Raw genomic sequence first — 22,728 nt, 5'->3', positions numbered from 1 at the left:
CTGATGCTTTGAACTAAATACTCCAAAGTGGTAAAATGAGGCTCGGGAGCCACATACATGAGTCAAGACTTTAAATAATGCGACCAACGTTGCAGGAAAACTGGGCTCGTTAATGTAAGCTAACCATGCACACTGGTGCCCCACAAGTTAAATTTGGTTTGCACGCGATTTATTTGGCCCACGTGTTGGATTTAAAATAGTTGCCAACATTAGATTTTTTGGGAATTTTTGGTTAAAACTTTTAATTTCTGGCCTTTCTTGAAAAATCAGGTGGCCAGGTAACAGTGCAAAGTAATCAGACCTACAACTGATCAGCAGCTGCCCCTGCTCTTCACCTTTCCCAGCCCTGCCCCTTTCCCCGGCATCAAAGCAGGCCTACTGCATTTAAATTGTTCAATCGCCTGCTGCAGTTCGAGACCCCGATGTGTGGTCACATAGCAACTGCTAGAGAAATGCTGGGGTCCTAGAGTTTGGCTGGATTAGTGAGCTTAAGATGAGGCTGGTAAAAGGGCCAGAGGTAACAGCCTCCTGCAGTTCCGATCGGAAGAGATTCCACAGAGAAATGGAAATGAAAGCAATGTCCCCATAAAGTTGGGGTAGAGGAACAGGGGAGTCAAATGAGACTGGGAGCTTTAATGAAACAACACGTTTACCTCGGTACCCCTTAAATATGGGACAGGCAGTTTCCTAGGTGTACAGCGCGCACTGTTTCATTGCAGCATCTATCCAATCGGAGGTGGAGGGACCAGAGCGGACAGAACACTCAAAGTATGTCGACACCTTTTTTGTTTTACCTTGCCCCATATCAGCTGGGGTGGGAGGGTTTTTCTTTCTTTGGCACCACTTCATACGGTTAGATCATCTGACCTGGCCCGGCTGCTGGCTTTGCTCAGCCTGCTCAGGGGCCTGGAGTCATCAGCCGTCAGCTCCTGACAGAGTGAAGGTGTCTTCTTAGCTGACAGCCCTTGCTTAGTTACCTTCTCGGCCTGCAGCTCTTCTTTTTCACCCTCCCTTCCCACTCCAGGGTTCTCTACTCTCTCCCCTTCTGGCTCTGTGAGGGCCTCCTGCACTTCCAAAGTCACCTTCTCTGCTTCGGGCTTCTTTTCTACTTCCGGTTCTGCTGACTCCTCTACAGGCTGCTCCTTTCCCTCCACTTCCTGTGCCCCCACCTGAGCATAGGAAGGCAGTGTCTCTTGGTAACCCCTGGAAACATCAGCCAGAGATCCTGTGCCGATCTTCTCTTCAAATTGACTGAAAGGTTTGGTGGAAAGTGGGCTGCTCTCCATCATCCCAACTTCAGTTAAAGGGAAATAGTGGGACACAATTTTCTCTTCTTCTAGGAGCTGGTAGCCCTTGGCTTTCTGGATGGAGGAGACAGCAATGGAGTGGAGAGATTTCTCAGAAATCTCTCCCAGGGGCTGCTCTACAGGTCTCTTGAAGGCAGACCGGATCCCCTTCAGACCCAGGTGACTCATCTCCATGATATTGAGGAAGAGGGACACACAGGCTACAGACAACATGAACAGGATGAAGATGGTTTTCTCGGTGGGCCGGGACACAAAGCAATCTACCACGTTGGGGCAGGGCCACTGGCTGCAGCGATAGAGGGGCAGGATCCGGAAACCATACAGGAAGTAGTGGCCCACTATGAAGCCTACCTCAAAGAGAGTCTTGAAGATGATGTGGCAAATGTAGGTCCTGAGCAGAGTCCCTTCTAGCCGGAACTTCTTGATGCCTTTGCTGCTGCTGCTGCTCTTCCTGAGTCTGGCCTGGTCTGGGGCCAGTGGCGCCCTCTCACAGCCATTGCTCTGGGACTGCTGGCACAGCTCTTCTGCCTGGGGGCCTTTCTGCTTCTCCTCCATGTGGACGTAGTGCACTGCATGTCCCACGTACATCAGGGATGGAGTGGAGACGAAGATGATCTGCAGGACCCAGAGGCGGATGTGGGAGATGGGGAAGGCCTCGTCGTAGCAGACGTTCTCACAGCCAGGCTGCTGGGTGTTGCACACGAAGTCAGACTGCTCATCCCCCCACACAAACTCTGCAGCTGTGCCAAGGATGAGGATCCGGAAGATGAAAAGCACCGTAAGCCAGACTCTGCCGATAACTGTGGAGTGCTCATTCACCTCCTGCAAGATGTTCCCCAGGAAACTCCAGTCGCCCATCATTTACCACCTAGGAAGGAGAAGGCAAAAGCTGAGCGGCCACAGTGCAATCCTGAGTGGATCTCGGCTGCCCTGACTCTTGGGTACCTCTTTTCTGGGTTGCTGAACAGTCACCATATGGTTTGCAACTATGGAGCAGATTGACCCTAGGATGCATGAAAGAGTTGGCTTCCAGGAGCTTCCTTAAATGTATAATGGATTTAACAGCAATACCTGTTCTCATTTGCTTCACAAAACTGTGTCTGCAAAGTTCCTTGAACTCTACCGAAAATGATTTACTGTGGGCCATAATTGGAAACCCGTGCTTACCGGGACTGACAAGAGCGCAGAAGAAAATCAAGACCATGTGTTGATTGAAGTTTCATGAGATAAAATGCTGAAAAAAAAAACAACCCATACTAATGCCCCCCCCCAGCAAATTTCTTGGATGAGTGAAATTGTCTGTAGCCATCATAGTTTTGACTGTGCTGAAATATGTAATGATCGTGTTTGAAGGGGGTTGGGAGACCCCTAACGTTTATTGAACATCTGTAGGACTGACATTTGATATTATGTTATTTCACTTAATTGAATCCTGCTGCACTGTAATCTTTATGATGGTAGGGACCACACCTGTATTCATTACCGCTACATAGTCAGTGCCTGGCACACTGCCCGGCACATAGAACTTGATAAATATTTGTAAGTGATTTGATTATAATGCGGGAGTAACTTGAGGCTCTGAGGGGTTATATAGATAGTATAAGATCAGATGGTTTAACAACAGCAGTGCTGGGTCTGGTCTTAAAGCTGGATTCTTTTTACTACACCATTGAGAAATACTGCCTGCAATCAGAGCTCTCCGCTTTTCTGGCTTCTGTGCTCTTAATTTATGCTTTCTCTTCTCAGGGTTGAAACCTGGAAACACTTCTTAATAGTTTTACAAATTGAGGGCCGTATATTTTTATTATTACTCTTTTACATCGGAAGGACGGACAGTGCTTCAGGAAGGACTAGTGTTACAGAATGAGGAAGGACTACGCAGACACTTCCAGTGTCTCATAGATGAGAAGATTTCAGAGATTGTAGCATGTGATCGTTTGAATAGAGCTAAAAATCTGGTCTCAGGAAAAAGATACCACTCGGTATGATGGCATGTAACGCTGCTAGACAGTGGTGACTGGACAAAGGGCTGAGTTGGCAGGGAGGACGTGTAAAAACTGGATCATTCAGTTGGTGCAAACATGTAGACTACGAAGGACCATGATAAGAGACTTCCACCACCATCTAGCTCAACTGCTTCTCTAACCTGAATGTCTCTAGAGTGGTGGCATCTACTCATCGCTGACCTTAGACCAGGGCAAAAATCCGTATCAGATAACCCACCTCTTGGCTTCTGCCAGCCATGCTGCACCCTATGGGATCAGCGGCCCATGGGGCTGAGGGATGTGCCCACTGCTTTTAATGGCAGTGATATTTGTTAAACTCGTCAGTGATGAGAAGCAGTATCTTAAATTAGATCTGGTTTTCCTTTTGAGGGAAGGAGAAACAAAATGGCATTTTTAAACCTCCTGCCATCCTGTGATTTGGCGCCTGAGCAGACAGCCCGGTGGCAGGGTACTAACTGCAGTCAGGCCTGTGTCTGGGCTGTTTGCTGTCTGGGTGTACATTACCAGTTGTCTGCTTCCTCTGGAGAGTAGAGGGGAGGAGATGAACCAGCCATCCAGACTCTCAGCCAGTATATGCTTTGAATGCTCTCAAACTACAGGCAAACCTAGCACTCGCTGTGTGAAGAGTGGCAGCCATTCCTATCACCTTCAAGAAAGAGGGTGGGAAACATCGCATTTGGATAAGCAGACCAAGCTTGAAGCCCAATGGTGGCAGAGCCAGGACAATGTCTGTTTATCAAACAGCTTAATCTAATATTTATGTTTGAAACTACCATTTCAACATTTTCTCCTATGAGGACAAATCTGGCTTTAATGTATTCTAAGTCTATTTTTTTTTGAGACAGGGTCTCACTATGTAGTTGAGACTGACCTGGAACTCACTATGCAGCCCAGTCTGGTCTCGAACTCACAGTGATCTGCCTCAGCCTCCCGAGTGCTGGGATTACAGGCGTGCGCCACCAGGTCTGGCCTAAGTCTAATTTCTTATGACTAATACTTAACCTTACATCTTGTTAATATCTTGCTCCCACTGAGTATCAGTTCAGCTGGGTTAACCTTACTCGTATGGCACCACATTTGTCCTTTCAGGGTTTTCCTTTGGTATTTCCCTCCTGTATCCACATAAATGTTTGTGGTGAACACATATCCTCAAAACTATGTGTCAGTCAGTCAGTCTCATTTCCCCCTTTAGAATCAAAAGCTCTTAGAAGTCAGGAACCATTGCTTTATCTGTCACGAATCATCACAATACAGAACAAAGCCCTTCTCAGTGTGGGATCACCACACTGGTGTTCATAGCCACCACAGTACGGGCTGATAATAATCATTTGAAGGTCAAAAACTCTCACTGCCTGAGTACCTGCAACACCAGTATTATCTCCATCCAAGGAACTCCAGTCCTCTTTCTACTGTGGAAGTAATGAGATCAAGAAGTTGCAAAGAAATGGTTAACACTAAAAAGGGTAGTAAGTTGATCTCAAACCAGCTGTTTTAAGGCCAAAAGAGAAACAACCAGCCCACCAACCAACAACAAAACCAAAAAACAAACCCAAGGCTTATTTTTTGTACAAGATCAAAACTACAAGCTTGAATACCAGTGGTTCTTGTCATAGTGTCAAGAAGACCCTCTGACCACATCAGTAATTTCCAAACGAAGGCCAAAGAGGTATCTTTCCACCCACATCCTGCTATGTTAGGATTGTTTCAGAGTTTTCCTACCTTATGGCTAGTTGCAGTTTCTTGTGATAGATGAAGAAGAGAAACTGTAATTTAGGACAAAGTCTTTCCCAATCGTACCACAGTGTAACAGGACTACTATGAAGCTGAGGCAGGAGGAATCAGAAGTTCAAGTCCTACCTGGGCAACTTAGGGAGACCCTGACTCAAAATAATAAAAAAGGATGGAGAATATAATATGAAGGCTCTGGGATCAATCCCAGCCCTGAATGAAGGGGGTAGGGTGGGGTGGGGTGGGGTGGGGAGAAAGGGAGAGAGAGAGACTTCAGAGGTGCAAAGGGAAAAGCACCTTGGGTTCCTGGTTTCTAACAATGAAAGTTTAAACTTGAGTCATTTGTAGGAAACTGGATACACCTTGAGAACATAGTATTAAGTGAAGTAACTCAGATACATAAGCTTAAATATCACCTGGTTTTGGGGCAATGATTGCTTTTCGGAGACTTTTATACTTGGGGACAAATCATAGGGCCAGTGAATGTCAGTGACTGCTGGTGGTATATATATATATATTTGTTTTTCTTTTTTTTCCTGAGACACAGTCTCACTGTGTAGTTCAGGCTGATCTTGAGTTTACTATGTAGCCCAGGTCAACCTCAAACTCATGGCAATCCTCTTGCCTCAGCCTTACAACTGCTGGGATTGCAGGTGTGCACCACCATGCCCAGCAAAACTCTAATATATATGAAAGATAGATAATAGGAAATAAAGGACAGACAACAGGAAAAAAGAGACAGAAAAATACTACTATAGTCCAGTGCAGATAACGTACTGGATCTACAAGTGTACCTTGACTTAGTACATATTTTGTATGATTTTTGGTCGATTAGTCTGGTTTTTACTCTGTATACATGATAACTAAGGTCTTATAAGATAAGTAAGTGAATCTAAGGCTGGAAAAATAAAAGGAAGGTGGAGGAAAGGGAGAAAAAATCATAATGTGTTCTGTTCACGTACCAATTCCCTACAGTGAATGCAATCATTATGTACTGCAAACATGTACTAATAAAAGTAAAAAAATAAACAAAGGAAGTCAGATCAGAGTAGCAAGGTATTCTGTGGGAGCAGGGAGAAATCTAAACCAAAGGAAGAATTTTAATTTTCTCTTCTCTTCCTTAAAGATGAACTCTATTTTATTTTGCTTGTGAAAATTTAGTGAACAAATTTCTTACAGATAGAGAATAAACCAAAAGCATTCAACTCTCCAACCCAAGGATCTTCATATATTCCTAGGAACACTGAGGGGATTATTACTGGAGGTAATGTTTATAATAACAAGTTACAACGGGGCATCTGTCTCCATCATAGTGATACACTTTCGCATATGGTCTTTCAGTCCTCATAACAAGCTACGAATCAGGACAGTGATTCTGAGATTTGGATTGCACAGACTAGCATAAAAACAAAACACAGTGACCAACCTAAGGCTGCTGACTCCTTATTTTGCTGAACAAGGACATAGAAACAAGAAACTTATTAGATCATTAAATAATGACTATAGTCTGTTTTCACCATCATTCCACACAAGGGGATTTTAATACTATTAAACTTAGGATGGCCATAATTTTGGAACAAAGCATAGGTAGGTCTTTAAATTGAATACATTTAACTTGGTAAAAATCTACTATGTCGCTTACTTCACGACTGTCACAGTTTCGTCACAGGCTGCTAAAAACTTCATCTTGAGCTAAAACTGACAGAACCATAAGTGGGAGTTTGAAAATCAGGAACCCAGGCATTACACTATTAGCAGAGATGCACAGGCTGGGAAGGAAATTAAATATGTCTTCTATGTGGCTGGATGAGTGAGGGCAGAGCCAGGATGTGATCCCCGGTCGTTCCTCTCCAGACAGGGGTATTTCCACCACAGCATAGCCTTCCCTTGGCTTTGAAGAGGCACAAAAACCCATAAAAGTATGTAAAAGTCCATGTTAATAAGTTTCGCAAAGCATGAGGGGCCTCTTACTTCTCTGGTTGGTAAGGGGGTGTAAAAATGCCTCCATCCTTGTTTCTAGAGCAGCCACCGACTAGCAGCTCTTGTAGATGGACAACAGAACCTATTCCCTGATACCCCACTAAATGCTTTAACATTCAAAATACTGAGCAGGAGGCCTCCCTTACCCCCACAGCACGCAGCAGTTATGAAGCTTACTCCCATCGCGCAGTGTGAGTGAAAAACGTCCAAAACTGTCCAAAATGAATACTTGGTTTAGGACTCTCTAGATTCCCAAAGACATTTCAGTTCACTCTGAAAAATGAAAAGATCTTAAGAAGTCAAATTTTAGTTTGAACATCTTTATCCCCTTTCCAAATACTTCAGCATTCTTAGACCTCTACCAGCTCTTAGGTAAATTGCAAGAGAGTTTTCAGCATTGGGTTCCACACTCAGCTGTCCCAGACCAAGAGTGAGCCTTAGGGGCAGTATTTTTCCTTTTGGAGATGCCTGTCGTTTGGCCCTGCAACCTAATATCACCCAAGGAAAACTTGCCAGTGTGAGTAGTGTCCCACGGAGGAGTAGGTGCTGTCTGTCTCTCTCTCTCTCTGTGCTCAGCAGCAAAATGGCAGCTTTGGCATTTTTCCTTTGCCACCTAGAAGCCCACCCCCCACTTCTCCTGCCCCTCCTGCGCTGCACGACTGAGCAGATATGACTGGATTGGCCCTGATGGGTAGGTTTTACTGTCCAGCAATATTTTAAGCTCCCAGCCACACAGCTTTTATGAAGGGCGAGATGTTTGGAAAACAATAGGAGGGAGAGAATGGGAGAGCTGTGTTGGGCACTGAGGGGAGGAGAGTGGGGTGGAGCCAATTGAAAGCTTACACGGGGCTTCTGCAGCCTTCAAAAGCTTCTTTTAGCAGAAGCAGACTAGGCCTCTACAGTAGAAAACCTTCAGCTTCTCTCTAGTGGGCATGGACCCAGAGGTATTTTCCTAGGAACTTATAATCATCTTAGGGAATCCGAGTGACATAGGGACAGTAAGCAGTCACCTATGCGTTAACCCTCCGACTGAAAGTGAGAGGTTGCCCCTTTTGGAAAGAGGGTGTTTTCTCCTCCATTGGTGGTTCGTTCTTGTGTTTCGAAATCTGTAGCGGTGCAGTCTCCCTCTTTGAAAAGGAACCTTAAAGTCTAGAAGAATTTTGGCGCTGTTTATGAAAGTAATAACGTTCACCACTATGTTTTGCTCACAATCCCAATTACTGTGGAGAAGCTGCAGTTGAATCAAGGGAATTATGCAGCATTAGCTAACATTTTCCCATAAAATGGGGCTGCGCTGCTCTTGTTCTCCAGGGGCTCTCGGATGAAATGCCAAAGCGTCACAGTGAGGAGCGAGGCTTAGGAAGCATGAATATGTTTTCTCCGAGACCTTCTCATTGAGATCCTTCTCACCACGTGGGACTACCACAGTGGTATAAAAAATGGTTGTTTTGATGCATTTTCCAAATGAAAAATTGGGGTATTTTATCCTATGAGTTTATTTGTGGGAAAAAATGGGGCAAAAATGGTTAGTTGAAACTTGGATTGTTTCAGAAAATCTGCAATGTGTAATTACTAAATTGAAGAAAACTGAATATAAACCAGATAAGAAAAAAAAAATCTAAGTGTTTTGTGACACCAACTCCACCCCACTCCTGCCATTTCCTGTTCTTTCTAGTGTCACAGGCATATTCTATTTTAATGGTGGCAGTCTGAAGGAGGATGGTACCATCGTGAGTCTTAAGCTCCATTTTTATTAAAATGTTTACCAGTTCACAACTCCATTTACCACAGGTGCTGGATTTTTTTTTTCTTTTGATATCCCAAGTTTGAGAGCCCACACTGATTGGGACAGTCCCCTCTAGGGAATCCTTTAGTTAAAACACATGGCTAAGCCTGTTCCCAAATATCATTGAGGCAAGAATCCAGAGGAGCGAGGGGTAGAAACCTAATCATTCTTTCTTTTGCAAACACATTCATTACACGTTGGTTCTTGAAAGTGCTTTCCCTGAAAGATTCCAGAATCTACAAAGTTTGTCTTCAAAATGAACTTCTCCCTTCTGGTCCAACTTGGTTAATGTGGTAGCTGGTCTCTTGGCATCATTTTATGAGAGTGGAAGAGGAGGTGTTTGAGTTTGGACACAAGGCATGCCCAACACAGCTCTACTTTAACCGTGGTCGCTCGGATTTGGGCAAATCTAGCTTTCTAACAGTATTTCTATGGCTTATTTTACTCTGTTGGCATCAGAGACAGTCTGATGGGGCCCAATTGATCGAATTATTTTTGGGGTCAGTTGTTTTTATCTGTGAAGTCCTGGGAAAAGTAGTGAGAGAGACACACAGAGAGAGAGAGAGTCTCATTTTAGCCATCCCTGAGATCTGAGTTGTCCGTTCCTACTCAGAATCAGTTCAGCGGGTCTTTTGGAGGGATAGCTCCTTGTAGTGGCTGAATTGCATTATTTGATGAAAACAAGTCAAAATCTGGAATATGAGACATAATACAATTCAAATCTAACTTTATAATCGGAGTAGATTATTAGATTCTTGACTTTCTGGATAATGTAATGGTGGCATTCTTCTGCTGGCATTCATTCTGGAAGTGAGGCAGCTCGGGTTGGGAGGACTGTGGATTTGAAGTGGTAAAACCTTGCACTGGTGTGGCTCTTCTGCTTCTGGTTTGGGCAACACTTGTTTAGCTTCTCTGAGACTTGTTTTCCTTGTCTGTGAGATAGGGATCATAGTTACTCCCTTCCCTATTGTGGGCAGGCAGTATGGTGGCTACTGATGTGACGTTGCAAATCCCTCTAAACTGTTAATCATATTTGCTGAGATCTCCTCCCCTAAATGTAACTTGCCCCATGCCCCAGGCTCATGGGTTGGTTTGTTTCTGTCTTGAATGGGTCACAGTATCTCCCTTTCCACAGGAAAATGTCAGCTCTGGGAAAGACTGGAGGAGATCACCAGCCTCAAGTCCCTCATTTTATTGATGAAGATACAGGCTCAGGGTGGAAACGTCTCTATGGTTAGGATACAGTTGCATGGCCTACGTGCTTTCTATGGCTCTGGTGCCCCTATCTGTGGTCCATGGACTCATTTCGGCGATGAAACTCTATAGGCAGGACCAGGTGTCCCTGGCTGAATAGAAGGGCAGAAAGATTCAAGGAGCTTAAGGGAAGCATCTGCAGTAGTGACTGGGATTTGCCCACAAATAATCTCTCCCTTTCATCTGCTGGCCTGAGCAAGGCAGGATAAGTCTATGAGAAACGCAGGTCCTGGGGCTTTGGGTGAATCAGGTCACTTTCCAAGCATTTCAGGCCCAGCTCTCAGTGTGCAGTGTTTGGCGATCCACACAATGAGTATTTGTTAAGATGTTTGGGGGAACATCAGCAAATAAAATCAAACCTCTGCCATGTCAGAACGTATGTTCTAGGGAGGCGGACAAGAAGCATTCAACCAATAAATGAGTGACTTGCGTAGTATATGAAAAGGTGCTAAGTGCTATCAGAAATGAAAACGCATGGCAGGATGAGGGGAACGGAGGGCCGGTGGAGAGGAGCGGGTATTCAGAGAGACACTGCTGACCGATGAGATTTAAACAGACTTAAAAGAAGGTGAGGGAGGGAGTCAGGGGCGCATAGGATTGGAGCAACCTTTTGGAGGCTGAAACTAAGCAGGTGAGGAAAATACATGTTGGGAAATGTAACTTAGCTTTTGATTTATCCATGTATGGTTTGTTCACTTGCACATCTTTAAAAATCCATTATTACACAAGTGCAAGGACCTGAGTTCGATCCCCCGCACACACACACACAAAAATCCATCACTGCCAAGCGTCCAGTATGCAACTCTGCCCTTCTTTTCTACCGTGGGCTTCTGTTAAGCAGCCAGGACTGCAGGCAAGGCGCAGTGCCGAGCACATGGCGTGTGCAGAAAGGCCTCGTGCCTCTTCCTGTTCCGGTGGAGGTGGGGAGGTGGAGATTCTGGGCTGCTCACCACTCTGGGTCTTGGAGCTGAGGGCTGTGTCTCCGAGGAATCTGAAGAGAGGAGTGGTTAATGCCGAGATCTGGAGTTAGATGGCTTCAGTCCCGCGGCTCACCAGCTGCCTGACCTTGCCCAAGGGAGTTTCAATGCCTCAGCCTCAGTTTCCTTGCCCTGGAGGAAATGGGTCACAGCATTGGCCTCAAAGAGTTGTAGTAGCTAAATAACATGATGTGTGCAAAACAGCTCATCACAAGCCTAGTGAGCACTCGATAAATGGTAGCAGCTAGTATCATGATTAGGAGGAAGCTCTGGATGCCTCTGGGAGGCCAAGCGCTCTCTGCTTCACCAGTATAAGTTATCAACACTTGTTTTTTCTTGTTTGTGCTACTTGAGGACCGGGAGGTCAGCCATGGCCCACTGGGTCCCTCCCCACTGGCCAGGTGGGATGTGAGCCAGGGATTCTTCTTCATCCTGACCATTTGGCTGTGGTTCAAGGGCTCCCATGCCCTGAGGGGCCTTGGGGGTGCTTTGACTTGAGAGAGGATTTTCAGCCCAGATGAGCTGTCAGGGCAGGGCAGGGCTCCCTATTCAACAGAGCAGCTCATGCATGAGAGCAGACTGTGCCAATTCTATAGAGCGCGACCTCTCGGCCTGGCCTTCTCCTGCTAACAAAGTTATCTTATCCAATCTGCTTAGGCAGAAGGGGGGACACACATCCTCGTGCTGAGTATGCACGGCAGGCAGGATCCAGGCCAGAGTTGGGCCTGCCTCTTAGCTTTACCCACTTTCTTTTCCTTCCCCAACTCAAAGTCTTAGGTTCTCTCGGCTTCCCCATGACCTTGGACAGAGTTAGCCCAAACTGCAGAGCTGGTCACTGTCAGGGGTCAAACCGGGTGGTGTCCTGGCGTTCTTGGTGGTCAGGGAGGTAGAGAATACCGAAAGAAGCAGCCCCGACAAAGAGGTAGGGAAAGAGGCTACTGCAGCCTAAAACTCCCAGAGGTGGGAGCCGTTGATGCTTTAGGTCAGTGGGTCTCGAAGTGGGGTCCACACATCAGTAGCAGCAACAACATGGCCTGGCAAAGTTTGTCGAGGAGCATCAACTCCGAAGGTCCAGCCCAGGGCTACTGGGTCAGAAACTCAGGGTGGAGACCAGCAAGCTGTTCGGGTGATGACAATGCATATTAAATGTTAGGCCTTCTGCCTTGTCTGCATAGACCCAGATATTGGGATCGTTCATCTTGGGCCTGTGGCCTAGGATTTTTGGGCCCCACAACCTACTGCATTTCTGGACACTTTGCCACCAAGATAGGGCCCTAGAAACAGTTTTGGGGAGGTCTCCCCGGGAAAACAGTCTCGGTGAAGAGTTCCCTGTAGTCTCTCAGCCACTGTATTCGTCCATCTCACACATACAACGAAACACATCAGGAGGAAGGAAGGAAATGTGGTGCATACACTGTGTGTGTGTGTGTGTGTGTGTGTGTGTGTGTGTGTATGTGTGTGAAGACTGAGGGGTAGGCACTTTTACCTCCATTTTATTGAGACCCAGTGGGGTTTAAGTAATCGATACAGAGAACTTCTGCAAATAGTCTAACAACCTACAAAATGTTAGGAAAATGTGAAATGGCTTTTGCTGTCTCGAACAGCAGCCTGCTTTGTTTAGTTGAAAATTAACAACGGAGAGAAAAAAAAATAACACCGGAGGCATTGACCATGAAGTGGGACATCTGGCCTCATCCCTAACCTAACCTGTGCACTAGAATAGACAGCTAGACCAATCTTAACTCCCTAGGTACAAGGGATTGTTACGTCTGGGTTAAAGCGAACTGTCTGGTTACTGCAATTTGTACATGGCTAACGCGAACTGAGGAAATGAATTGTAACCACCTCAATGAGACCACGGCTATAAAAGGGGGAGCTGCAACCCGATCGGAGGGCGATCACTGGCACTGCCTTTTTGAATGCGATCGACCCTTTGCTGGCAAAATAAACTGTTTATTTTACTTCCATTCAGCTCGTCTCTATGTGGGTGTCACTCAACAATCCCTTCCGCAACATAATTAACCCAGAAAGCAAAGGGCATGCCTGGGACTGGAACCAGAGTTGCTCAACTCCAAAGCCCACTTTGCTCTGGGCTGCCCATGTTGTCTCTTTTAATTACGAGATTCCCTTCTACAGGGCTGGTGTTTCCGAGCATCTGGGGTCTCTGGTCTTTGTACTCATCGTTAACATCTGAGTGAAATGCTGAAATTCTATGCTTGTTCTGCACTTAATCTTAGCCAAAAGGCCGAGAAGCGATCTATGCTTGTTCTGAAAAACCAATGTAGCTGCAGACGTTTTCTAAACACTGTAGACTAATTCACTTTGGACATGATTACATTTTATAAAAACACCTATGTAAGGCACAAATTCCTGTCAATTGAAAAAAAAATCAACATAGCAGCATTTGAGGTAAGAAGTACATGTCTCTCCTTTCCCTCTTCTTTTTATACGATCTCTACTGCCACTATGCCTAAGTTTGGTGTGAGTCTTTCCCTACACTTTTTTTGTTTGTTTTGTTTTTTGGGACAGGGTCTCACTATGTAGTTGAGACTGACCTGGAACTCACTGTGTAGCCCAAGCTGGTCTCGAACTCACAGTGATCCTCCTGCCTCAGCCTCCTGAGTGCTGGGATTACAGGCATGCGTCACCATGCCCGGATCCCAACACTTTTTGAAACACATGCATACATACAAATGAGGCCAAAACATGTATTGTGTGACTTTTATTTTACTTATATCTTTGTGACCTTTGCAGTACATATAGATCAACCTCATCTCTTTACCATCTACAATGCTATCCCATGATAAGGCTGTACTGTGAATTCCTTCAGTTTGCTCTCCATTGAAAGATATTAGGTTTCTTTTCCTCCTTGTCCTCCTCCTTTTAAGATGACAATATCTTTCTGAATATGTTTTGAGCACAGGGAGGTAAATTCTGGGAGGATGGATTTCAGAGACAGGATTTCTCAAGAGAGATAAAATTGGAAAGTTGGTAGGTGCCACCAGCTGCTCTCAAAACAGGCTTCTACACTACACTCATATAACTTTTTTGTTTTGTTTTGTTTTGTTTTTGGTACCAGGAATCGAACTCGGGCCCTTGCACTTACAAGGCAGGAGAGCTAAATCCCCGGCCTGTCATATAACTTTTTAAAAGTGTGCTTCATTAAGTACTCTTCATGTTTTTTTTTTTGTGGGGTTTTTTTTTTTTTTTTTTTTTTTGGTGCTGGGGGATAGATAGTTTTTTGTTTTGTTTTGTTTTTTGGTACTGGGGATCGACATGTTTTTATTAAAGAAGATAAATATTTTATTTTAAATCTTCCTAGAAAGTGGACTCCTGACCTGAATGATTCCTTGGGTGATGTCTAATAAATATTAAGAGAAGCAGTAACTCCAATTTTATATATAATTTTTAGGGAATTGCAAAAGAAGCTTCCTTTCTCAGTCTTTCTTTGTGGCTAGAATAACCTTTATACTTTATTTAAGGAAATTATAAGAAAGGAAAAATATGCAATATGAACATATATATATATATATATATATATATATATGTATGTGTGTGTGTGTGTGTACTGAATATATTAGCAAATACAATTTAGTAATATATATAAGTGGAAAAGATATCACAATCAAAATAGAGTTTATTCCAAGAGTGCTAAAGATGTTTCATCATTAATAATCAAATAAGTCATCATATTTACAGGAAAGCAGATGCAAATAATTTTTCTTAGCTACAAAACCTTAATAAAACACATTTTACTTCATAACAAAAATTTGTAGCAAACTAAGACAAGCAATTTAGTAGGAACTAATTGAAAATATTTTATTAGGTATTCTTACTATCACTGTCCATCTTTATAGTGTTTGCAATGGGGTGGGCTGAAAGTATCCTGTTATTTTAATTTGTATTTTTCTGAGTACTAGAATGATGAAACAACTTACTATATGTTTACTAGCTGTTTGAGTTTTTTTTTTTGCCTCTGAATTGCCCACTTATTTCCCTTGTGGCTAGAAATTTGTGCATTTGCGCATGTGTGTGTATTGATTATTTGCCCTTTTCTTGTTGATTTATTGGCTCTTTTACAGACTATATCTATTATTTCTCTGTTACATATGTTGCAAAGCTTCCAACTGATCACTTGTCTTATAACTTTGCTTTTAGTGTGTTTTGCTGTACAGAGAATTTGTATTTTTATCTAATCAAATCTGTCCTTTAAAAATTTATGGTTTCTTGAATTTGTGCCTGGCTTAGAAAGGTCTCCTCTTTTCAATAAAATCCTGGAAACCAGTTAGACAAACATTTTTGCCAGAGTAGCTTCTTTTTCAGCACTTAAGCCTAGATTTTGGGAAGAGAACCAAGAGATGGAGGAAGGAGGAAGGCCAGAGGGCAGGGGAAAGGGGGTGTAAAAAGGATTAAGATGTGTTATGGACAGACCAACTCCCCACGATGAATGTAATCGTCATGTACTGCAAACAGGTACTGATAAAAATAACAATTAAAAAACCCTGGATCCTAAAAAACTGGATTGGCAGAGCAATATCAGTATTACCTCTTTTTCCTGCTGGTTTTTAGTAATTTTTTTCATCTGGCCTTTTAGAAAACAAAGGGATGCGTACGTTATTCATCAACTGGGGGCAGCCAGCAATAGATTTCATCATTGTCACCATTTGCTGGGCTTCTTTTTATTTGCAAATTAGAAAACTGAATGGGGGAATCATCTCCATCCCTTTGCTTCTTGTGCTAGGATTGAGTTTAGGGCCCATGCAATGTCCTAGGCATCCATACTCTCCTTGTACAATATTTTAAGGTAAGGTCTTGCTAAATTGCCCAGGTTGGCCTCAAACTTGTGGCCCTTCTGCCTCAGTCTCCTGAGTAGCTAGGATTATAGGTACGTACACCGTCATGCCTGATGTCTTTTCCCTTTTTGTAGGTGTTTTGCTGCCTCTTTGTGGTTCTGGATGCCTGATTTATACTTATTTTCAGATATCATGGGTAGGTGTCTTAGTCATTTTTCTTTCATTGCTGAGACAAAATACCCAACACCCAAGTCAAGGGGGAAAGGGTTTATTTAGCTCACAGTCTGTAGAGGTTCAGTCTATTGACTGGCTCCACGGCAGGGTGGCACAAGGCAGAGGGGCAGCAGCTCATGGTAGCAAAGGGGCAAGGGACCTTAACAGTGTCTTTCTGCCCCTTTTATCTCATTCAGACTATTTAGGGTGGGCAGCACTCATGCCTTTAATCCTCATGACCTAGTCCCAGCGTGAATCAATCACAAACCCTAGATTCAGCCACTTCTGAAAAAGCATAAGGCTTTGGGAAGACTTCTACGCCCAAGGCATAAAATTAGGTGAGAAAGAACACAAATGTTATGTTTTCTTCATTACAGTCATATTTTATACATTTTTTTTATGAAGAAAGACCTTCCATTTTAAAATTTTGCCTTTTAACAAATACCTTGTCTCTTTTTACGTATCTCTCAAGTTGCCATTACTCTCTCTTAGGCGTATAACTTTTTACTCAGAAACAACACCATGATTTCTACAGCTCATCTGGGTCCGTGCTCTTCATAGGCCCTCGGTCTTTTCTGCTCAGTCTCTATGGTTGGCAGAGAACATTCACATTCTAATCCCCGGAACATGGACCAAAATAATTCAGGGTTCAGTTGGAACTGAGGTTGCTAATAGGGGAGATTATCCTTATCAACCCGATTCTCAAAAACTTCCCAGATTTTTTTCCTGACCCAAAGAGACACTTCATCTTACAGAAAGCAGCCACCCATTCTTCAGAAGCCTGGCTTATTGGGCATCTGTTTGGCTTCAGGCTCATAGATTCCTGTAATTTATATAGTCTGGTTGTAATTATTCCTCCTATAATTATCCTTAAGTCTAACCTACAACTGTGCTTTGGTTGTCATTCATGACAAAGATAATAGCTGTCGCCTAGGTCAGTTACACTGAATTCCAGAAAGCTTGCCTAATCCTTTACCATTTGATTTCATTTAGACTCAAGTACAGGTTTTTAATCTGATCAGATTCATCAGAAGAACATGGACCTGGAATTGAGAAAACTTCAGTGCCTGTGACTTCCTCCAGTTTGTCTCTCAGTCACCCAAGGCTTCAGTTTCTCCGCCTTTGCAGCGGGGATGATGCCAATCTCACCTAAATTATTCAACGTGCTTCCGAGACCACAGGAGACTCAGAACAAATATTGTGTCCTATCCATCCCTCAGGTTCCTGAGCCTTAATACGGATAAGATAATGAAACATTCCTACGAGAGTTGTTTGGAAGTTAAATAAGAAAATAAAGATTTTAGAAATCGATGGGATGCAAAGGTTACTTAGAAGCAAACTGGGCTCCTTTTGGGGTCATACCGCACTGCTACCACTAGATGGCGCCATGAACACAGCCAGCGGACTAACATGGCTCTGAATGCCCAGCTGGGAAGCGGAAACTGAAGTTAAGTTTAGCCGAAGTTAAGTTTGGCAACAAATACCACAGATGTACAGAAGAAATTTTCATATTTTATGTAAATCAATTATTACTGTCAGAGGTTTTCTCTGGCAGTAAACTGGCCCGAGGAAGGCTTAGAAGGGGGGACTGGAAGTCAGAATAGTCTTTTTGCAACACAAATTTGACCAGGTCGTCTTTCCTATACGTAAAACCCTCCTGTGGCTCGCTATCACCTATATAAGTATGTATTAAAAGAAGTCGGTCAAGTTGAAAGCAAAAAGTCCCTGCTCCTGCCCCCGAGGTGCCGCTGTGGCGTTCCGGAGTGCCAGGGAGCGGGATTTCAGAAGCTCTGCGAAGGCAGCTTGTAACATGGCGCACCGAGCACTCTGCTGCCCGACACCTGCTTATTACCGCAGCCCATCTCTTGCCACCGATAGCTTTGCACTCGACTCCCAGTGTCTGCCATGTCCTGAGTTCCTTATCCCTACTGTGCCATTTCTTGCCTCCATGCGTTTGCCTACGTAGTTCCTCTACTTTGAATCTCCTCTCCCCCAACTAATCTGCTGAGGTTGTTTGGAATCTGCTTTCCCCAGAAATTCTTCCATGACCCTATCTAGTTGTTTTTAAATAGTTTACTTATGTGTTGTTCTCCTCTACTAGCCTAGGAGATTTCTGAGTACAGGGAATGTGAATTTCATGAAGGCCCAGCAAACGAGAGAACCCAAGGGGTGTTTGATAAACAGGTGAGGGATGAGGCTAGAGAAGGGCGTTCTGGGTAGGCAAGATGGCAGGAGATGAGGCTATCCGAGTGGGAAGGGAAAACGAGTGTGAATCTAGAAGCAGGGGAAGCCCTTCCCAGGTCCTCGGTGGGCCCACAGAGACCCGGGTGGGCCTTCTCCATTCAAAGTGCCAGTGGCTGTTCTCATGAGGGGTCACCAGGGACCGAGGGACTCAGCCATGTGGCTGTTGCAAGTGGCTTGTCTGTAAGAATCACTGGACTGTGACCTTTAGGGGTCTGAGGTTGAGGGCACAGAGCTGCTTAGGCTGTACCTGAAGTGAGGATCCTACGAGGAACGGCCCCTGCCAGAGGTAAAGTTGACTCTTGGCTTGGAATTGGGAAGGAAAGCACTTAGATTTTTTGTAAAAAATTGCTTCTTACTTCATTTTCCTTCTGAGCAGGTCCCCAAGCATCCAAACAATGCCTCTCCAGGCAGCCTGGCACGGCTGTCATAAAATGCAACTGAAATTCGTATCTATGGAAACAGGCTGGCTCCTTCGCTCCTTTTGCTTTTCTTGCTCCCTTATTGCTGTGGTGGCCTGATGGGTCTAGATTCCAGGCTGTGCTCTCAGAGGTGGACACGGGGGCTCCTTCAGCCATGCCCTGGACGCTCTCCAGTGTCCACTGGCCTCACACTTCCTCTCACCAGGGTCAGGAGCGGTCTTGTGGGGAGGGTGACGGCAAAGCCTCAGACAGTTCAGAGAGCGCAGAAGGCTGATTGCCTGCCTGCCAAGATTCCAGGGAAAGCAGGCAGGAAGCTCAGTGGGGACAGCCCTGGCCTGGGCTCTGGGATCCATAGCTTGCCTTTGAGCTCAAGGCTCAGACCTTTACCTGGTCAACAAAATTCATTCCCTGCCTCCTCCACCCACCTCAAGACTGGCTTTTCTTTTTCTCTGGTCTTTTCTTTCATTTGCCTGATTCATTATTCATGAGGGATAAATATGGGATGGCGTTTAGTTTGAGAGGTTTATTTATTTATTTACCTACTTATTTAGATTTAAGATGAATTAAAATCAATGGGCTTCAAGTTGGCAGAGTGAACCAAAATGGAAACAAAGAACTCTCTTTTCCTCTCCAGCCTCGATCTGCTGACTTACCACACTGATTTTTTTTTCTTTTTCTTTTTGCAGGGGCAACCTATCATCAAAATACATCGTTGGCAGGTCCAGCTTATCTGTGTGGAAAATAGACTGGGAAGGTAGAGGGAGCAGAGTTAGGCCATTTGGAGGCTTCACCATTCAGGTAAAACACAAGTCATTTTAGTAGCTAAAGGTTCTGTGGAAATCCTTTCCAGTTCACCAGCACGCCCCTGCCTCCGGCCTGGGTAGCTCAGGAACGCTTCCAGAACGCGGCGCAGAGCGGTCTTGTACCACTAGGGGGCGATGCGGTGTCTCTTTTGCCCGCGTACAGTCGGAGGACGCTCTCAGGGCCTTCGGGGAGAGGTTAGACGTGTTTAAATCTGCTTGGGAGAGTAGGGTGAGCTCTTGCGGGTACCACAATGGATGGGTACAGTCTCCGTGGGAGGGGCCGAGAGGACAGGAGATGTACGTGCACGAGTCCTGGGCTGTAATTCGGGGTTCCGCTCATTGTATGACCATATTTCCTGGGCTGGTCTTCCCAATGCCCTCTTCCCGAGCCTCTTCAATGATCATACTAGTGGAACTGGGTGCCCCAGAAGGTATGCCCCATTTCATCTCTTCCTAGTCAAAAAGGCCTCTCACCGCTGAAATATTTTCCCTGTCTCCTACAGCCTCCCAAATCCCAAATCATCAATGTGGAGAGTCTCAAGATTCTCTGCCATATCCCTCCTTTCTCCCCAGTATCTGTGCTCATTTCCTGGACAATTTTACTGCACTCCTGCTTGTACCAGAGACAATGTTTGATCAGGAAAGGACTGGAGGAAACTGTAGAGTGTTGGTTCATGTGGTGGCGAAGCAAAGAGTGGGCTTCAGGTGCCAGACGCTGATCCCTGCGATTAGAAGGAACAAGGGACAAAAACACTTTGGAGCCCTTTGGGTTAGGGTAATGGGTTAGGGTATTGGATGAGTTATGGTTGAAGCTGTGTGTTGAACCCATCAACCTGCAAATCAGAGACAGATGTGGCCACAGGCAGCCTCTGTGGCTAAGGACATGGTTGGCAGAGCTCCATTGGCCTGAGAGGTGACTGGGAGGAGGACTCCTCTGCGGTGAGCGTCCTAGCCCTAGGACTGCCCTCCAGAACCTCCTTGCTGATTAGAACCTGTGACTACAGCCTGCCTCAACAGAAATGCCAAGCTCCTACTCAGGAATTCACTCTCCTCCTGGCCCACATGCATACCCGAGAGTGTGGACTCCAGAGGAATTTCTCTCCTCATGAGATGCAGCATGCACATTTCATGTCCTTTGAATGCACAGAAGACTCTACTTTGAGCCTATGATTGGCTTTCCCAACAAGGGTTCGTGTTTTGTTCCCAGGCTCTATAATCAGGCTCTGAGCCTGTGCCTTCCTAGCTGTGAGACAGTTGGCAAATTAACTCTTGTTAAGTCTCGGTTTTATCATCTGTAGATGGAGATGTCTGTGATGGGGATTTAACGAGATAATCTAAGTTAAGTACTTGGTCCTGTGGCTGGCGCGGAATCGATTCCTGTCATTATCTTAAAATGCAGTACAGGGGAGAGGCCAGGCCAGCCGATTAAGATCTGGACTTTTATAACATAGAGGCTGTAAGATCTCAGGAAAACCATTTGAGCTCCCCAGTTTCCTCATGGATAAAATATAATTTATGGGCAGTGGATGGTGGCTCAGTGGTAAAGTATGTGCTTAGCATGAACATGCTAATCCCCAGTGCTGCATTAAACTAGACAGATAGATAAATAAGTAAATAGTTTAACAGTAGCACCTGCTTCGTATGTCACAAGGTACTTGTTAGTATTCTACTAGTAGCTGATTCACGTAGGACACTGAAGAGAGCTCCAGGCACATAGTAAGTACTCAAGGAAGATCTGCCATCGCTGCCTGTGAGCTGTGGCCTGGATTCCCCAAAAGTGATCTGCAGTTGACTCTGGAATGCTATGGTGTGTGATTTAGCAGACAGTTACTTTCTCATTGGACTTGGTTTGCACAGAGTTGCATGGCACAGCTGGTGAATACTGGGGTCTAGGGGCTCGGAACCTGGTCAAGGGAGACCCGTTAGAGACAAAAGAGGTGCTGTGGGATGCAGAAAGCAGATCACTGCATGGGACTTACACCGCACTGTTTCAGTGGTGGCCCTGGAGAGTTTATATTTTGCTTTCTATCAATTTACAGAGAAAGATTTTTATTGTCACACCAATTTTGCAGGTGGAAAAAATAGGTGAAGGACACAGATTAGGTGCCCTGCCCAGAGGTTGCTGTACTCTACCCACACAGCAACTGTCTTTAAAATAAAAATTAATCGAAGCGTCTTTGGCATCGCCTGACAGGACGGGTCACAGTGTATCTGGCATGCCAGCTAACAGTGCTGGAAACCTTGGGTACAGCTGCAGTGAGTCTGGGGTGAGGCCAGCAATGGAGCACATCTCAGGACATCTACCACATGGCCCTATTTATTTTTGGAATCTCCAACAAGAGAATTTTAAGAGGGGACCCCCCCCCAAAAAAAGTGAGTCACTGGTAGCAATCAGAAAAGATCTAGATAAATCTAGACAAATAATTTTTAAAAATGCATATTATGAATTCTAGGTGCTGGACTACTTGCTACTTTGATATGCCGGTCTCTAATTGTACCACCGTCTTCTGGGAGGAGAATTTTGAAGAATGAAAAGGATCAGCATGAAGGGCAATGTGCCAGCAATCTTTCTAAAACGGTGAGAAGAATTAATCTGGAGAAACAGCCTACTGTGGCTGGCAACTATTTAAGGGGATCTGATGGAGTTGAGAATAAAATGCTCGCCGACTCCTTAGATGGGGTGACGATTCATTTCTGTGAAGGTTGGGGTGTCTGTCGCCCTTTTCTGATTATCTGTGAAGCAATAGCCTGCTGGATCCAGAAGGACGCTTACTTTTGACCCTGGAAAATGTCATGATGTTTGCTTTGGCAGGAGATCAGTTTTCCAACAAAACTTAGTGCTATTGAAAATATAGTTCTTAGAGGGTGATGGGCATATGAGTGTTATACCTTCTTTTTCATTTAGCAAATATTTATTGAGTGCCAGGCCCTGGGGTAGGAGCTGGAAATGCAAAGCCGAACAAGTTAGACAGAGGCCTTATCCTCCTGGAGGTAGATACGAACAACTACTGTGCGGAAGTCACCATTTAATTTATATCGCCATCTGAAGGAGACACATAGAGTGCTGAATATGCATAGAATGAAAAAGTGGCCTTTTCGGGGACATTAGAAATAGTATGAAAGCCTCTGAAATCATCACCCAGATTTGTGCTCAGTCTTTGAGTGGACATAAGATTGCCCCTGTGTAAAGCCCGGGGCACTGTTTCTGTCCGAGCTTA

General features: G+C 44.8%; 1 protein-coding gene and 1 long non-coding RNA gene across 2 annotated transcripts; one reads left to right on the top strand and one right to left on the bottom strand.

The window, feature by feature from the left end:
- Positions 1 to 793: 793 nt before the first annotated feature.
- On the bottom strand, positions 794 to 2,167 carry Gja8 (gap junction protein alpha 8). The gene has a single exon (XM_010629487.2). The coding sequence runs from the start codon at positions 2,163 to 2,165 to the stop codon at positions 846 to 848; it is 1,320 nt and encodes a 439-aa protein (XP_010627789.1). The 5' UTR covers positions 2,166 to 2,167; the 3' UTR covers positions 794 to 845.
- Positions 2,168 to 18,807: 16,640 nt separating this feature from the next.
- On the top strand, positions 18,808 to 22,064 carry LOC117284009. Its single transcript, XR_004515079.1, has 3 exons — positions 18,808 to 18,913; positions 19,394 to 19,505; positions 21,964 to 22,064. It is a non-coding gene; the product is annotated as an uncharacterized LOC117284009 (long non-coding RNA).
- Positions 22,065 to 22,728: the final 664 nt, after the last annotated feature.

This window comes from Fukomys damarensis, unplaced genomic scaffold (assembly GCF_012274545.1).
Source record: "Fukomys damarensis isolate Sample0158 unplaced genomic scaffold, DMR_v1.0_HiC HiC_scaffold_33, whole genome shotgun sequence".
Classification (NCBI taxonomy): Eukaryota; Metazoa; Chordata; class Mammalia; order Rodentia; family Bathyergidae; genus Fukomys; species Fukomys damarensis.
This window is presented reverse-complemented; position numbering and strand designations above follow the sequence as displayed.